General features: G+C 49.4%; 8 protein-coding genes across 8 annotated transcripts in view; 5 read left to right on the forward strand and 3 right to left on the reverse strand.

Annotated features, from left to right (window-relative positions):
* The window catches only part of PFICI_12632 (uncharacterized protein), a gene marked incomplete at both ends in the record, with an annotated part of 2,286 nt that extends 1,300 nt beyond the window's left edge, over positions 1-986 (reverse strand). The window contains 4 exons of the mRNA XM_007841213.1: positions 19-414; positions 474-511; positions 566-638; positions 699-986. Of these exons, the coding sequence (XP_007839404.1) occupies positions 19-414; positions 474-511; positions 566-638; positions 699-986 (795 nt within the window). The remainder of the gene's footprint in view (positions 1-18; positions 415-473; positions 512-565; positions 639-698) is intronic.
* A 935-nt stretch (positions 987-1,921) lies between these two features.
* Positions 1,922-3,396, forward strand: PFICI_12633 (uncharacterized protein; the record flags this gene model as incomplete). The annotated part of the gene is made up of 4 exons (XM_007841214.1): positions 1,922-1,970; positions 2,053-2,111; positions 2,169-3,248; positions 3,307-3,396. The coding sequence occupies 4 exons, from the start codon at positions 1,922-1,924 to the stop codon at positions 3,394-3,396; spliced, it is 1,278 nt and encodes a 425-aa protein (XP_007839405.1).
* A 1,044-nt stretch (positions 3,397-4,440) lies between these two features.
* Positions 4,441-5,158, forward strand: PFICI_12634 (60S ribosomal protein L32; the record flags this gene model as incomplete). The annotated part of the gene is made up of 4 exons (XM_007841215.1): positions 4,441-4,480; positions 4,597-4,721; positions 4,828-4,949; positions 5,050-5,158. The coding sequence occupies 4 exons, from the start codon at positions 4,441-4,443 to the stop codon at positions 5,156-5,158; spliced, it is 396 nt and encodes a 131-aa protein (XP_007839406.1).
* A 1,552-nt stretch (positions 5,159-6,710) lies between these two features.
* On the reverse strand, positions 6,711-7,665 carry PFICI_12635 (pectate lyase D; the record flags this gene model as incomplete). The annotated part of the gene is made up of 3 exons (XM_007841216.1): positions 6,711-6,955; positions 7,039-7,258; positions 7,354-7,665. The coding sequence occupies 3 exons, from the start codon at positions 7,663-7,665 to the stop codon at positions 6,711-6,713; spliced, it is 777 nt and encodes a 258-aa protein (XP_007839407.1).
* Positions 7,666-9,591: 1,926 nt separating this feature from the next.
* PFICI_12636 (uncharacterized protein) lies at positions 9,592-11,216 on the reverse strand (the record flags this gene model as incomplete). The annotated part of the gene is made up of 2 exons (XM_007841217.1): positions 9,592-11,015; positions 11,075-11,216. 2 exons carry the CDS (start codon positions 11,214-11,216, stop codon positions 9,592-9,594), a joined length of 1,566 nt encoding a protein of 521 aa, XP_007839408.1.
* Positions 11,217-12,163: 947 nt separating this feature from the next.
* On the forward strand, positions 12,164-14,011 carry PFICI_12637 (Mitochondrial-processing peptidase subunit alpha; the record flags this gene model as incomplete). Its single annotated transcript, XM_007841218.1, has 1 exon — positions 12,164-14,011. The coding sequence occupies one exon, from the start codon at positions 12,164-12,166 to the stop codon at positions 14,009-14,011; it is 1,848 nt and encodes a 615-aa protein (XP_007839409.1).
* A 1,309-nt stretch (positions 14,012-15,320) lies between these two features.
* Positions 15,321-15,886, forward strand: PFICI_12638 (uncharacterized protein; the record flags this gene model as incomplete). Its single annotated transcript, XM_007841219.1, has 2 exons — positions 15,321-15,561; positions 15,612-15,886. 2 exons carry the CDS (start codon positions 15,321-15,323, stop codon positions 15,884-15,886), a joined length of 516 nt encoding a protein of 171 aa, XP_007839410.1.
* An 825-nt stretch (positions 15,887-16,711) lies between these two features.
* On the forward strand, positions 16,712-17,397 carry PFICI_12639 (uncharacterized protein; the record flags this gene model as incomplete). Its single annotated transcript, XM_007841220.1, has 3 exons — positions 16,712-16,952; positions 17,008-17,213; positions 17,290-17,397. The coding sequence occupies 3 exons, from the start codon at positions 16,712-16,714 to the stop codon at positions 17,395-17,397; spliced, it is 555 nt and encodes a 184-aa protein (XP_007839411.1).
* Between the last annotated feature and the right edge of the window lie 182 nt (positions 17,398-17,579).

Consider the following 17,579-nt stretch of genomic DNA (forward strand, 5'->3'; position numbering starts at 1 on the left):
TTTGGTGAATTCACTTACAGCGCCTCTGACTACATGCGTGACGCCCATGGCGTGGTCATCAACGACGTTTGCAAAGTGGTATGTAGGAAACCCGTCCCGCTTGATAATGATGAAGTCGTCTTCCTTTTCTGGTCTGCTGTAACGACCATACACGAGGTCTCGCACCTCGGGTTTGCCGGTGCTCTTGAACCGGATGCAATATGGTTCGCCGTTGGCAGCGCGGCGATCAGACTCTGATGCCGAGACATGGTTGCATTTTCCGTTATAGTTACCATGTCCACTACTTTCAGGAGAGTTTTCCATGTTGTACTGTCTCAATGCATCGAGTTCCCCGGGTGTACAGAAGCAGCGGTATGCTTGCCCCGAGGAGAGGAGATCATTCGCATGCTGGTGGTAAATATGCAGTCTCTCGGACTATCAAATATAAGCACTCTGAGACCTGAGATGTGAATTGATGATTGAGGAATCATTACCTGTTTATATGAACCGAATGCACCCCCGACATCTGGACCTGTACAGAGTCAATCTCTCCTGTCCCCCTTTGGACTATGATGGCTCGACGTACCTTCATCCCAATTCAGCCCAGCCCATTTGAGGTCTTCGTATAGCCTCGGTTCAGCATCCCGAACGAGTCGTGACTTTGAGATTCAGTTGAATGGTTGCTCCATGCCACAGGCTTCCTTCCAAGGTACACATACCTGATCTGTGTCTTCAAGCCTGAGAAGAAACTGACCCCCAGTGGCTTTTGCCAAAAGGTAATTGTACAAGGCCGTCCTGAGAGAGCCTAGATGCAAATATCCCGTTGGTGAAGGAGCAAATCGCGTCCGAGCTGGTGTTGTAGGTAGCAGGGTGTCTTTGGTGTCGTCTTTTGGCTTTCCTATATGCTCAGGCCGGCCTTTGAAGGCATATTGCCTTTTGAAGACTTTTGCTGGATGAGCCCAAAGCTCACGGCGCAAAGGCCCGGGCAGCTGGAAGAGTCCTCTCATGGCCTCTTCTATTTCATATAAATGAAAACATATCTCAATGCTGTTTGTGTTTGTTGCACTTTTGTCACCTAGGGAGAGGAGGACGCCTTCGTTACAAACTCGGGTAGAACGATTTACCACTTAAGGGAAGGAATTGCCATAATCGCGTTGAAACATGATAGAAAACGACTGGCTACTGGGCCACCCAATGACGGCGCAGACCGAGTGCCATAACCCCACTAATTTTTATACTGGGTGTCGCGACTCGCGACTGTCCGGATGTCACCTACATACCTGAGCTACAATTTATAATGTATCTCCATGAGGTAGGCCGGCATTGATTCAGTGCCAGTTTTGCAGCCATGTTTTCTACAGGTGACAACTTTTGATTGATGAATGCTGCGTTTGTTTGGCAATGCCGATTGACGTCTTCACGTAAGAGCTATCCAAGTACTTCGTACAAGTGGGCTGGATTAGATTGTTTTGTAACAAGGAAAAAGAATTGTATACGGTTCTGGGTGGTTCCGGGAGATTCTGATTTTTTGAAAGGGCTGCATTGTCGGCGATTCGCATCACTTCTAGCTTGGAGTGAATCCATGTTCTCAAGTGTGTTTATAACGTCCGCCCGCGCCCGCCGGTAGGTACAAGCTTGACAGTAGGTCTGACAGCCTTGAGGTACAAGCACCCACTGGCACGCACTAATAATAAGTTGTAGGTTGCCAACGGCAAACGTCAGTCAGTCGCTGGTGCAACTTCTGCCCCGCTAAATATTTTCTCTGAAAGGCCCGACCAACCGCCTACAGATAATAATCCTATTCTTGCAGCGCGGATCGAGCTTTTCGAACCCGCTCTTTACCTTCCGACCAACAACGTCGACACAAAGACTGCATCTGTTTTAGATTTGTGCTTTTCTTTGCATTTGGCGACACTGCCCAACCCATTTAGGTACCGCCGAAATGGACAGCCCCGGACCTTCTGCAGGTCAAGATGACCTCGATCTCTACGGTGAGTTCTGCACTTATCGATAGGCCCTATCATCTATCGTTTGGTTGTACCGCAATCGCCGACTGACACAACCACATTGCAGAGTTGCTTGGCATCGAGAGAAGCGCAACCCCGGACCAGATCAAGAAGGCCTACCGGAAGGTACGTAACCATCATCTGGGAAATTGTGCGCATATCCACTAACTCACAACTCCAAAGCTTGCCCTGAAGCACCACCCCGACAAGGTCCCGGAGGACCAGCGCGAAGAGTCAGAAGCCAAGTTCAAGGCCGTCACACAAGCATATGAGATTCTTCGCGATGAAGACAAGCGAGAGATGTACGACCGCCACGGCATGGCCGCTTTTGACCCCAGCAGAGGCGGCGGCATGGGACCCGAGGTCGATATCAACGACATCCTGGCACAAATGTTCGGCATGGGTATGGGTGGAGGCCCTGGCGGTGGCAGGCCCCGAGGTCCTATGAAGGGCCCTGACGATGAGAATGCCTACAGCATCTCGCTGGAAGATCTCTACAAGGGCAAGACTGTCAAGTTCGCCGCAGACAAGCAGATCGTCTGCGGTACCTGCAAGGGCTCTGGCGCCAAGGAGAAGGTCAAGCCCGAGACCTGCCAGCGGTGCAAGGGCCGCGGCAAGGTTGAGGCCTTCAGACAGGTTGGTCCTGGTATGGTAGCCCGGGAGGCTGCCATTTGCGACAGATGTGAGGGTTCTGGCAATTCCATCAAGGAGAAGGACCGATGCAAGAAGTGCAAGGGCAAGCGCACAGTCAAGGAGAGGAAGCCGCTCGAGATTTACATTCCGCGCGGTTCCATGCAAGGCGAGCGTATTGTCCTCGAGGGCGAGGCTGATCAGCATCCGGATATGCGACCTGGAGACCTGGTTTTCATCCTGGAGGAGGAGCCGCATGACGTATTCAACAGAATCGGCGCCGATTTGTCGGCAGATCTCGATATCACTCTTGCAGAGGCTCTTACTGGATTCTCGCGCGTCGTCTTGACTCACCTTGACGGCCGCGGCATCAAGATTACCCACCCACGGGGCAAGATCTTGCAACCCGGCCAAGTGTTGAAGGTCGAGGGTGAAGGTATGCCTCACAAGCGTGGAGACGGCAAGGGCGATCTCTACCTGTTGGTCAAGATCCAGTTCCCCGAGGATGGATGGTTGCAGGATGATGACAGCCAATACGAGGCTCTTTGCAAGCTGTTGCCTCCCCCCGCTGAGCCCATCAAGGCTGAGGAAGTTGACGAGGTGGAGTACGACGAGGATGCTGACATTGAAGAGGTAAGTTTGTTAAGAGAAACGTTTCGGGCATGTTCGTATATGCTGACTGATGAAATAGATGGGAGCCCAGTCGGGAGACCCTCGATACCAGAATGAGTGGGCTGACGATGATGATGAGGCGGGCGGTGCCCAGTGTGCACAGCAGTAATGAGTTATGAGACATGAACACCATTGACTCAAAAGTATAGACAAGCGATGTATCAGGTTCAGGTTGGCGGGGAGCACTGCTTATAGACTGGTTGAGAGATACTGGTTACATCTCTGCGATTTGGGTCTTATGAGAATCGCCCAAGCAAGTCGGCATGAGTTCTCGGGGGGCCGTCCACACGTTTGACGATTCCCTCGGGCTCTTCGGCTGCTTGGTTGTAAAGAGGAGTTGTTGGTGCTATACTTCCAGCACCAATAAAAGAAAAAAATAACAGTGCAATTCTGGTTCATTGGTTCATGATGTGCAAAGTCTTCATGTCGGGCATTTTCATGATAGACGACAAACAAATAAGAAGAGTATGTGTGACAATGATACCAAGATCCTGAGGCATTCACACTGAACCAAGTAATTTTGATTTTATTTTATGAAAGGAGATTGAATTCATGCCATCAAGGGACTCAAGTTCGGAGACATCGGAGCCAGGCCCTAGATCAATCCTCTGCCACCGTACCTGCGGTCAATCTGAATATGGTCGTTATTGGGCTACGGTTCATCCTGTATGATGGCCAACATACTCTGTACATAGAGTACACACAATAGGTCCATATACAAAGTGGTATGCTCCATATCAGACCCCTGGCGACTGGCCTTTCTCCCAATCAAATGCATCAATCATCAGTCATAAAAAGGTTCAGAGGTTCCAAGTCCCGCCCCCCACCCAACCACATAGCCCCACCTCAGAAGTGCGCTAAGCTGCGGCTTTCCTCCAGCCAAAAAGCACCTGCTTTGGAAATTTTCTCTCACGTGACGCACAGAACCCTAAGCAAATCGACCAATCCACCAAAAATTTAGCGACTTGCAGGAGAGCAAAGGAAATTTGCCCTTGGAAGCGACCCGATCCGACCTCAATCGACAACCCATCGACCATCCCGACACGGTAAGGATAAAATCAGTCAAGGTGCGTTTGCTGCCCGGCAGACAGGATTCTGCTCGCCATTCCGACAATTATCTCGAGTTCATTTTCCAGCTGACATTCGATTCAAGATGGTTTCCGCAAAGAAGCACGTTCCCATCGTCAAGAAGCGTACGTCCAACCCGAATCCACGATCTCCACCGCAAAACGATGTCACGATCGAGCCGAGGAGTGAAACGAAAACGCAATGAGGAACCTCCAATGTTGACATGATATTTCGCAAATAGGCACCAAGAGCTTCCGTCGCCACCAGAGCGACCGCTTCATGCGCGTTGACCCATCATGGCGCAAGCCCAAGGGTATCGACAACCGTGTCCGCAGACGTTTCAAGGGTAACCAGGTCATGCCCTCGGTACGTTTTACCACCCGATTGACGGAGGAGACGATGGAGAGACGAACAAGAGATCTCTCACGGCAGGAACGAACATGAAAGCTGATGTTGGGACAATTTTGATTAGATCGGTTTCGGTTCCAACAAGAAGACTCGCCACATGATGCCTTCCGGCCACAAGGCTTTCCTCGTCAGCAACACCAAGGACGTTGAGTTGCTGCTTATGCACAACCGCACCTACGCCGCAGAGTATGTTTGACCCGATCGAATCTGGCTGGTCTGACGTCGACCACGGTCACCGCTGGCTGGGACGGATCATGGCGGGAGGCAAAGCTGACAAGAATTACAGGATCGCCCACAACGTTTCGTCGAGAAAGCGTGTCGATATCATCTCTCGCGCAAAGCAACTGGGTGTCAAGGTTACCAACCCCAAGGCAAAGGTTACCACCGAGATCTAAGGGAACGATCAATTGTGAACTGCGGCGACTTTTGGGGTGTACGGCTTCTCGATTTTCGGCAAACATTGCATTATGCATGGGAATGGATTTGCTCTGGTCAAGGACGGTCACGAGCCTGGCATGTATTTCGTGCTAGAAAAATGAAATACATCTACGAATGACAACATGAATTGGTCTTTTGTCTGGAGTTGTGAGGATAGGGGAAAAAAAGTTTGCAACGCCAAGGACACTCCAAACGACACAACGCTATACGAGCAGAGATACCACTTGCCTTCCGAAAGAAACAGGCAGAATGTATCACAGGTTCATTTTTGTTCCCTCAGCAAATGGAGATAGCGCAATGCCACCGCAATTGAAACTCCAAGGCTCCGCTGTCACATCATTTCTTGTCGAGTGAGATCCAGTCCAGTACTGAGACAGCATGCAACCTAGTCCTCCGCATTCAGCGACTTGAACAGCACAAAAGATTTTTTGACTGCTGACTCCAGCCTCAGAACCCAAGTTCAGATCACTCCTGTTGTTTTCGCCCCTGCTACCGAACAATCCCAGACTAATCATCTATTGAAGTATCATGGGCAAACCAATTGCTCTCTTCCCAGTCGCCTAACTGCAATCAAATAAATCATCAAGTCCGAGCTACTCTCTTCTCAAGGACTAGTCGCCTTTCTTGCCAAGACTTATATGCCACTTATTTAGATTGATGATTAGCTCTCACTGGCTAATCCAAGATTGCGATCATTGGTGAATAAGAATCTACGAGTTATTGGTACGAGGATAATTGAACATAAATGTCCTCCTTGGCTAGCATGGGCTGACAATTCAAATCGGCCACGACAATAGGCCATGCTTCCGCCGTCGTTCGCTTTTTCTTATTAACTGTCTCACTATTTCGGTAGTTTGCTAACATTCACTGTGGCTCATATTATTCGTCGAAAGTTTTGCAAATCTCATTACCAGAATTTCTCAGCTCCTGTAACTATGAGGTGACCTTGCTGGATAACAGGCACGAACGTTGACTTATGAGCTCAGAAATGACTAGAATTACACAAGCTATCGCTTGTCTTGTGCCCGAGACTAGGGTTTTTTTTTTTTTTTTTTTTTTTTTTTCCCTCTCTGTTTTGGGTTTTTGGTTTTATCAGTCATTTTCCTCTGCCAGATTGATGCAATTGAGAATTCTGGTTGAATGACAAGGTGGCAAGCGTGTCAACCCGAAACAGATATCAAGAACAAACCGACTTGAGAGATAACACATTGCGATTTTCTCGGTGCCCATGGTACTTGTCTTCATGATTTTGCAGGTATATCCGCTTTCGGACTCTGAGGTCAACGAATAGGCTTGGAATAGTGAGGGAGTCACTGGACGGTGTTGGGCGGATACTTGACATTGGCCATGGGAATATTTGCAAGCGATATATACTTGAAAAACGCAATAGTGAAATTTATCTGACAAGAAATGAAGTACACAATAATTGGCACGATCTAGCGGCCACGGTCTTCAACCCTTCCTGCACACCACTTGATTACCCACCCCCCAATCAATATCATCCATAATTTAGGACTCGGTAATGTCACTCTCGTCGTAGATGCAGTAGGTGCCATCAGCGCCAGAGCCAGTCTTGGTAGGCTCATCGCCCGTGTCATTGCCCTCATAGGTGACGCAAATATCGTCAACGTCGGAAACCGTAACATCGGAGAAGGTGGCCGAGTCACCGTAGTTCTCATTGATACCGGCGAGGGACGAGCCGTCAGAGGCGGTAACGCCGCTGATGATGACGTGGCGCTCATACATGTCGTCGCCTTGTTTCGATCATTAGGATGATGGTTATATTTACGTGGAAAGTTGCCACCAAGAAAGAAGAAAAAGAAGAAGAAAAACTTACAGTTGCCACAGCTACGGTAGAGCTTGCCAAATTCCGAGACGGTGAAATCGGAAATGGAAATGGTACCACCACCATTGTGCTGAATCACCTTGTCCTCGGCGCCAAAGGCACCGCCGCCCTTGATGTAGGTGGTGTCGCCGCTGTCCTGGACCTTGACAGTAAAGGCGTCCTCGCAGACGGCCGACCACCAAACGTTGCTGAGAGTGCAGCCACCTTGACACTGGAAGTAATGGATCATCAGTAGGAGCATGGTGAAGAAGAAATATGGCGTATAGCGAGGATTTCAGTAGAGGAAGCGGGTTATGTATGACTTACGTGAACACCCTCGATCTGGTTGGGTCCAATAATGACATTGCTCAGAGAAGCGCCCTCCTCGAGGATGAAGACGGCGTCAGAGTCACCACCCTCCTCCTGCCCGGTGCAAGAGACACCACGGTCAATGGCGTACATGCCACCATCAAAGGAGTCACCAGCAGCAATTGTCTTGGCCGATGAGAATGTGGAAGAGCCCGAAGATGCTGGGAGGGAGTCACGGGCTTTTAGAGCCTTGGGGGCCGGAGTGATGACCGGGCCAGGCGCGGCTGTGACTCCGAGAGCGAGAGCGGCGGCGACGAGTGCGTACTGCATTTTTGCGAAGAGATGGTGAAAAAAAGTGGTCTATAAGTCTGCTTGAGAAACTAGGGAAAGAAGGAAGATCCAAGCACTGCTTGTACTGAGTGAACAAGATATCAGGATAGAGAATCTGAAGACTTTATGAAGGAATGGATAGAGAGCTTGAAGAATGGTCATGATTCTGGTCGGATGAGACGGCATCTTTTATACAAATCTGAGCCCTATGGAAACTATTCAACCACCTTCAACAGTCGGTAGTCGGTGTCGACTCAACAACATTGGCTGCCCACGTGTATGGCGAGGGTATCATCCCGGTCTCCGCGAGACCAGGCATGATATTCGATAAGGCTTTTTTGAGATCTGAGTGATGGTTAGTTGTGTATAGTCCCCTGACACTACTCTAGATGCTTCTCAAAAAGAACAAGATGACAAAAAAGCCATCAATGAGAACAATCTTGTTTGCTCTTGGCAGGAATGTTTATGGGGATCTATTGCCGCCTTGAGACACGGTCACGGAAGCAGTGAACCAATGAAGACGAGATCGCTGACGAGTCCAAGGTCCCCAAATCTGGGGTACAGCCTTGGTTTGGAGTATTTTACAAATTTTCTGGAGTCCTGGTCAAGGGTCGTTATTGGTCACCCAGACCAGGAAAAAGCACATTTAAACCCTGGCTCATTTCTACAATAGGGAGAAAGGGGATCTATCTCTTACAACAACGCAGAGGGCTATGGTGGAAGTGGCAGCACAATATGATCAATCACATATACGTCAGTTGTATCGTCGAACTGGAGTAATAAGTCTTTGAAATTGTATCCTGCAGATATCCCATCCTTGAAAGGCAACCTCTTTTCTCTTGGCATGAGCGTCAAATTGTGATAAACTCGTATGTTTTTCTCAAAGTGTTGTAAATCCTTACCTGACGTATACCCGCGGAGCCAGTCAGCCGTCGACTCTATGCGGCGTGATAGCCATGAGGATACGATCCTGGAAGGATTTTGCGTGTTTTATTGCGAGTTGACCCCCATATACTCCATTATCCTACATGGTAGATGGGGACCATGGGGGTAACATTGCAAATGAAGAAAGAGAGAAAATGACTCTCTGGTTACACCTTGTACTGAACCACGTTGTCGGTTCTCGACGCTGAGCGGCGGAGAAATTATGAGCTTGTCAAGTCTTGTCGTCGCTTCCCGCCTCTGGATGTGGTATAGAGGCAGCGAAACCCCAGTCACAGGGGGTGGAATCTGTGACTGCCAAGCACGATCGGCCTCTTGGCAGCCCCCTCAGTGCAGGTTTAGCGACGGCGACAAACGGAAATAAGACCCCTGTGTTAAACCTGGAATATATTACTCTAGTCGTCATGCTTTCTTTTCCTGCTGTCCCCTAATGTTGGGGTATGGCTTGTATGGGTGGTCGTGTGCCTTGTACGACCATGATGAGGCTCAAAGTCTTGTCTCGGCTGCCACCTACACAAATGGAGAAGGGCTCGGCCGTTGGTGGCGTCCGATTTCTCCGGCGGCTGCCAAGTCAACTACCGGCAGATGGCCATGGTATCTCTGTTGTCTGCAGGCACATCGTTGCAGTTGCATTGTGCTTTCGCTATCGGCGACGGTACGGGATTAGGAGATATGATGATGTACGCAGGTTAGATTGACTCTTGTTTCGAAATAAGAACCGTCATGGTCAAGTTGTACAGATGTTGAACATGAACAAGAGCATCGGCTGACGCACTTTCCTGCCTTTCGCTATTTGGGTATGTTAATTGGTTCTTTCTATCGACTCTATTCGTACTCGGATTTTGAACCAGATGCCCTGGTTGGCCGCTTGCCAGCCGCTCTATAATCCTCCAACTCCGGATATCATCTATAACGCTATGCCAGCAGAAACGACAATCTATATCTTACAATGTGCATGTTGGCGACTTGCGCTTCGCCTACATGCTAGAACCTTGAGATGTCCCGTCCGAAAAGCCACGACATGCACCAGTAAACGGGCACCATGATCTTGTTTCGGATACTCATGCTCTTGGTCAAGTATGCCGTACGCCAGAGCACCCAGGCCGCCCAGCCCTTGAGATCATCCGCTTCGCTCTGGTGGATAGCCTTCCAGTTACCCAAGTAGGTCATTGTACCCCAGTTTCGGAACTTGAAGCCCGGTGCAAAGACATCTTCCTTGTTGAGCCTCTTGGCAAGATAAGTCGCCTTCTGGCTGGCGACCTGCGCAGTAGCCGGCAGCGCTTGATTATGGATGACGGCACAGTCGCCAATGGCGTAGACGTCGGGCAGGATGCTCTTGCCAGAGATTGATTTTCCGTCTTTCGATTCAGTCGACACGACACGGACGCGAAGGTGTTTGTCCGTCAAGATGCTACCGCTCTTTGGTTCCTTTTGAATCTGTACCTCTGTTGCCGCCTTTGCCACCCCAGTGACTGCCGAGTTGGGAGGAAAGACCTTGTCTGCCAGCTTTTGCACCAGAGGGTTCTGCATCAGACCGGTGCTCCAGACAACAATACCGGCGTCGACCTCTTCATTGCCATACTCCTGGATCTTGAGCTTAAGACAACCCTCGGTCTCCGTGTCTGGTCGAATTCTGGTCAAGTGATGCTTGGTTTTCACTTGAATGCCTTCGCGTCGGAAAAGATCCATGGCATAATTGGCGAGTGTCTGATCAAACATTGGCAGGACCTTGGGGGCCACATCGTAGACGGTAATGGCACTGAACTTGATGATGTCGGGATAGAGTTTCACCAAGTCCTCGTTGATCAAGTCATGCAACTCGGCGGCGAATTCGATACCAGTGGGCCCTCCACCCACGACGGCAAAATGGAGCAGCTTCTTTCGCTCCTCATCCGTCGTCGTTGGCAAGGCTGCCTTCTCGAAACATTGCAACACCTTGAGCCGAATATTTCTGGCGTCGCTCACGTCCCGTAAGAAGTTGGCATATTCACGAACACCCTCAATGCCAAACGTCTGACTATACGAGCCAACGGCGATGACTAATTTGTCATATGGAACCTCGAATATCTCTCCCTTTTTCTTCTGTATCGCAGAAGAGTCGCCAGAAGGAAGACGGGTTCGGGACGCCAAGTCTCCAGATGTGTTTGCTTCGACACGAATGACCTTTTTCGAAAAGTCAATGTCGTCGGCCCAACCCTGGTGGAAGTCGTCCAGCTCCAGCCTCCTGGTAGACTCAATGGTGGCACGAAATTCCAGCGTACCGACCGACGTGCCTGCAAGCAAAGGGGTGAAGACAAAATATGACCGCGGTGAGATCATCACACGCTCATACTTTTTCGGGTCCAGATCGCGTGCAAATCCATATCCGGCCCATCCGGATCCCAGCACGACAACTCGTTCCTTCTTTGCTTGAATGCTGTTAGTAGGAGGAACTTGAGGCGAATGCAATAAAAGGAAGACGACTTACTTTTGTTGGTCAAATCAACACTGATACAACGCGGCAATCCGGCAGAAACTCGATTAGGAGTTAATGCTACTCTGGTACACGGGCGTGCCGAAGTCGCAATATGACCCACGTTTACAATAGGTCGTCCACGGATTATAGGCATTTCGGAGTCAGAACTTGTATGACAACATACGATAATCATACAACAAAAGACGAGGAAAAAGATAGAATACACGTCAAATCCAGAAAATGAAACTCGGAAAAGAAAAAGGGAGAGACATGGTCAAGTATTAGGAGTGAGTAATACGATAATGGGACGGGGCGTCCGGTTTTCGTTCCGGGACCTATAAACTACTTCCCATTTGGCCGATGACCTCTTGGCCAAGGCTTCTCGGGAAACAACTCGGGGAATCCACAAACTGCGAGACCGCCTCGCTTTGCGGGTTTACTGATGATTACTTATTGAAAACTTTATGCTCATGTTTAGACGGTGATGCGGGCATCATTGCTGGTTGGTGGTACACAAGTGGTAATAAGTGGTGGAGATGAGGGACAAATTTGTAGATGACTATTAATAGGCCCGTTCAAAAAAAGGCCCGTATGATCCCATACTTTTTCATTGCCGATCAGCGAAGACCGGATGTGCTGCGTGCGTTCTTTTTCCTTTTGTTGGGACTGTGTAATAGATACAGGCAATGTTATGTGCTCGGATCGGTTATAACATGTCCTCCACTTTAGATGCTGCATGGGAAAAGAGCCTCCTCGCTTTTGACTTGGCAATATCGCCAAGATGTGAGGGTGCGTGCAAAAGCATCACGAGTCTGTCAGAATTCTAGTTAGCCTAGAGGCGAGACAAGGGAAGAAAAAGGGCAAGTTTGGAGCATTGGCGGCCAATGAGGTCATGCGTCACTGGGCGTCCCCCGACGGCGCCGGCTGGCTCACTCAGCCCAGCCCAGCCCCGTTAAGTGCTAATCGATAACAACTTTTTGCAAGAAAACTAAACGCGATGGCCGAACCGACCCCAGACGCCTTCCCGCTCGGCTCGAATGCAGGTCCATCAGCCAGCCGTGAGCAGCAGCAGCAGCAGTACATTTCACAACTGCAGTCATCATGTTTCGCGCGGGCTCCTCCAGAATCTTGTCGAGGAACCTCGCGTCCTCGGCTAGATTTCAGCCCTCTTTACTGAGACCCTCGGTTGCGCGGGTATCGGCGCGGAGTCTAGCGTCCGTCAACATCCCATCACCCAAGGTATGTGTGACCACGGCGATCCAGCGGCTCCGATCAATGCTTCAAACGGGACCTCTACAAGTGCAATCTAACCCCTTTCTCCAGGAACCCACTGATCTCGACAACATTACCACACTGCCGAATGGCGTTCGGGTCGCATCCGAAGCCCTTCCTGGCTCCTTCTCTGGTGTTGGAGTCTACATAGAAGCCGGCTCAAGATTCGAGAACCCATATCTCAGTGGTGTCAGTCACATTGTCGATCGTCTGGCCTTTGCTTCGACAGACAAGCGCAGCGGCGAACAAATACAAGAGACCGTCGAGTCTCTGGGTGGAAACATACAATGTGTCTCGAGCAGAGAATCCATGATGTACCAGGCCGCCACCTTCAACTCGGCCGTCCCGACGGCAACCGAGCTCCTCGCTGAGACGATACGGAACCCTCAAATTACCGAGGAAGAGGTCGCGCAGGAGTTGGCTACTGCCGAGTACGAAATCACAGAGATCTGGAAGAAGCCCGAACTCATTCTCCCGGAACTGGTGCACATGGCTGCCTTCAAGGACAACACGCTGGGCAACCCGCTTCTGTGTCCGGCCGAGAGGATACCCGAAATCAACAAGTCCGTCGTCGAAGCTTACCGGGAAGCCTTCTACAGACCAGAGCGGACCGTCGTGGCTTTTGCTGGAGTACCTCACGCCGAGGCAGTGCAACTAGCTACGCAATTCTTTGGCGACATGAAGGCATCTGACCGGCCGGCACTTTCTAGGACAGGCTCCGAGACGTCTCTTGGCTCGACATCATCAGAAACCTCGGATGCTTCATCAGACAGCTTGTCCTCGTCGAGTGTATCTTCCACATCTTCTACTTCGTCGCAACAATCCAGCATATTATCCAAGATACCCCTTTTCAAGAACCTCTCCACTTCAGCATCAAACAATGCATCTGTGCTCGACGCGAGCCAGCAATATCCCACTCAGCAGCAATTAATTGCCCCCGCGCAGTACACTGGCGGCTTCGTTTCACTCCCCTCTCAACCCCCGTCTTACAACCCCATGCAGCCAGTCTTTACGCACATCCACTTGGCTTTTGAAGGTCTTCCAATCGCCTCTGATGATATCTACGCTCTGGCGACTCTGAACACGCTACTTGGTGGTGGTGGATCGTTCTCAGCTGGAGGACCTGGCAAGGGCATGTACTCTCGCCTGTACACCAATGTCCTGAACCAGCATGCGTGGGTGGAGTCGTGTGTGGCGTTCAACCACTCTTACACTGACTCGGGTCTGTTTGGTATCTCGGCAATGTGCATTCCAGGCAGGACCCAGGCCATGCTTGACGTCATGTGCCAGGAGCTGCGCGCCTTGACCCTCGAGACTGGCTTTGCCGCACTCGGACAGGTCGAGGTCAGCCGTGCAAAGAACCAATTGCGATCCAGTCTCTTGATGAACCTGGAGAGCAGAATGGTTGAGCTCGAGGACCTTGGTAGGCAAGTTCAAGTACACGGCCGAAAGGTTCCCGTGCATGAAATGTGCCGCAAGATCGAGGCTCTCACAGTGGAAGATCTGCGACGAGTAGCCCGTGAGGTGACTGGTGGTCTTGTCCAGAACCCCGGCGGCGGCAGTGGCCACCCCACTGTTGTGCTGCAAGAGGCCCAAAACATTGGCTCAAACGCGAAATCGATGAGCTGGGAAGAGATCCAGGATAGAATCTATAGATGGGGTCTCGGCAGGAGGTAGAAAAGTCGGATCATTGGTTGATATAACACCATTATCTAGTCGGGGGAGACGCACTCGAGAGGTCTTGTACGATACAGCGAGGTTTCTGTGTACACATAGTTGCATCATAGCATCCATTCCATGTACAACAGATACTACTTTAATGAGCATATGGGTCTGTAGAGCATCCAATCAATCAAGCTACAATAAAGCATCTAGGTGCTCTTTCCGTCTTGTCGAAATGCAGAGTGTGCTTGTGTCAAATTTCCTTCCTACATTGTCCCTCAGGGCGTACAAGCGTCGTGTTTGGTTGCATTATAAGGAAGAGAAGGAATTCGAAACTACCCCGAAGAATGAAAACTCAGGCACTGAACAAGATCGATCATTTGGAAACGAGATATGGTTTACTTGGTTTATTGAATGGAATCCATCAGATCCTAGGTTTTGAGAAAAGGGTTAGAGTTCCAGAGCACACAAGCTGTAACAAAGCATCGATGTTTTCTTTTCGAAATGTCGAGGTGTATCGTGTGCTCGTGCTACTGCTCTCCTTGTATGCGGTGGATTAGGATCAGCTCAATTAAGAATTTGAAATAAACATCAGCACAAAAGATAGAATTATAGATTCAAGATGAGCAAATGCACATTCAAAAGCAAAATGGTCAAAATAATGCTCGAACCTCTTACAATTGATGTTTAGTATATTATAAAATAGAATAAATAAATTTGAAATGCCCTGATACTATTTCCTTGTAGCTTGGGTATTCCGAGTAGAGAGTTGCTCGGCGCTAAGACTATTACTCGTACATTTGTGAGTTTGAATGATATGCTGACGAGCAACAATAGTGAATGGAGCCCTTAGATGAGGGCCTCTGAGAAAATCTCAGTCGTTAAGCCAACCCAAATCACTGCCAATCTGATCAAACACTTTTCAGGGCGTACCCAGATACGAAGACTTGGAAACCCAAGATGTATTGAGAAGGCAAGAGCAGGTACGAAAGGCAAGGGCAGGTACGTTCCCCGTCTATCATTAGGCAACATTTTTGTCTCTACGTCAACCCACCAGAGTCTTCAATGTTTGTTTCATTTACATCTTGGTCATTCTCGCCCACTGTAGTGTAGATACTTTTTTCGACTCTTCATTTCCCATTGATCAAGAACAGGCTATTTTGCCGCTGGCGGTCACTGCTTGGGATTTCAGCAAAGCCAGTCAATTCCACAGTACGACACGGGATCAATACCCACAATCTCGTTTCTCCCTCTTTGCATCTTCCAATCCGCTCACCAGCAAGGCCTCAGCAGGTGTTTATTAAGTACACAGCACCAGATCACGATGGCAACTGAACAGAACGCGTGGCCTCCAGGCGTGAGTGGTTCTGTCGTGTTCGACTTTGACGTGGCGATTTCAGAGATTCGCAACAAGCTGAGCCCGACCTTTTTGGAGAGAGGGTGGGCTGCAACTCTGTTCAAGGCTGCCAAGGAATGCAAAAACGAACTGAGCAAGTCGATAACTATCGAGATCTCTACTCTATATGTTCAGGTCACTTTTCTTGACATCCTCTGGGAGCGTCTTTGTAAGTGGATGTGGCAAGCACGCAGAGAATAAGTATTAATATATGTCTAGTCGGTGCCGCTAATGGTTCCTCGCCCTGGAAAATGATTCGCCGCAAAATTAACTACAAAACTCGATTCGGCGAAGGTGACAAGGTTACGAAAAAGTCCAATTTCGACGGGCTCAGTATTGAAGCCGCAGCGGGAGAAGAACGCTTGTTCAAAGCTCTTTGCGGAGGGTTTGACGGTAGACCAAGAAATAGCAAGACTTCAATCAGCAAGCCAGAACTGTTTGGTCATTTTTTCAATGGAGCAATCGGCAGCACAGCTCCAGAGAATGATGTATAGTTTATCCCAATACTCCAGAATCAGGCTTTAACTGATGAATAGAGAACTGGTCGCTCCGTGAAGAGAGATTCTGATATCAAGGAGGAGGGGCTCACCCCGAAGAGACCACGAACAGTCCACGAAACGCTATACTAAGCGACAAATCCAAAGAAAGATCCACGAAGAATTATCACGGCATTTTGTTGTTCGCAATTTTGGAGTGATGTAGGGGATTGAAATTTGTGGTTCATGGGTTTCAGTAGGGCAAGTTTTTCGCAAGAGGCATAGGAGACATGCAAAAGTACTGATACAAAGAGGATGTCAGCATGCCATAGTTAGACAGCTATGACAATCACTAGGAAGAAGAGGACCTCTCACATTCATCTTTTTTGTTACATTGACCCCCGCTTCATTGTAAAGCTCTAGTGAGATGTTTGACTTGATGTATAATCGCGAACCCTTAACGAAGACTGCTTTCGTGCTCGTACTTTCCGGCTCGCAGCCAAATGGGATGACCATCATTATACTGAGTACCCTAGACTGGCCGGTTCCAACTGAGCCAAAGGTTCATTTCACCGTTTGTCAAGAACCAGGTTTGCTCAAGGAACAAAAACATTTGCAAGTCATTTGCATTCTGGTTGTTCCCATATCTTACCGTTCCTTCCATTTTCAACCTCTCTGTTGAGCTCAATCACCACTTGCGGCAATTGCGCAAGAATATCGCAACCAATTCTGCCACAACTCAACTCTGCCCTTCATCATCCTCACCTTTAACCTTTTCTTTTCAGTCAACGGATCATCTTACTTGCCAACAATCCCAAGACCGCGACTCACAACAAGCACGCCATGTCTTTGTATCAACCGTCGGGCTGGCTTCCGGGCATGACCTTGGACTTTGCTGTCGCCATCGCAGAGGTCCGTGACAAGGTAGGCCACTCGTTCCAGCAGGGAGAATGGAACACCGTGCTCTACAATATCATCAACGACTGGCTCTGCGACGAACGCAAACTCGACTACGGAGTCAACGTAGAGTACTCTCTCATGTACATTCACGTCGAGTTTCTCAACACTCTCTGGCGAGAGTTGTGTAAGTCAAGTTGAGATATTGAGAATTCGGAAAGCGCGCAACTGACTGCTTCAAGACGGCCGCCTTGGTAGACCTTCACCCTGGGCTCTCTTGGACCCCATGCTTTTTGAGAGCAACACCAAGAGCGACATCGTTCTCGAAGCAAAGCCTTTGCTCGACCATCTCTTGCACACCACTACTCAAGACGACTTCATTCAAGTGCTCGCCAGTGGAAAGATTCCCGACAGCAAGGAAAGCGTCAAGGACGAGGACGAGGACGAGGTATATAGTATGCTCTCGTTCCTTTGTGTATCGCAATATCTACAAGAAACTGGACGCTAACAAAAAACCATGACAGGCTCCGTCAGCTGGTAGTTCGAGCCCAGAAACCGCCGAGAATGAGTCGGAGGATGACTTGTTTGCTCGACAGCCTCCCACTTATCGATCTACTCTGAGAAGATGGTAACAACACACAAATAACGCATCGGACCTACTCGCATTTCACCAGTTGAACGACCCGGCACATTTCCCTTCAGAAGTTGTCTCTGGAGTCTAGCGTTTCGCAAGCAGTCAGGAGCACACAGAAGTCTGTCTACGTTGATATGGGAGCAAGTCAGAAGGCATGGGTGGGCAGCTATGATAATCACT

This window comes from Pestalotiopsis fici (genome assembly GCF_000516985.1).
Source record: "Pestalotiopsis fici W106-1 unplaced genomic scaffold PFICI_Scf_10, whole genome shotgun sequence".
NCBI classification, from domain to species: domain Eukaryota; kingdom Fungi; phylum Ascomycota; class Sordariomycetes; order Amphisphaeriales; family Sporocadaceae; genus Pestalotiopsis; species Pestalotiopsis fici.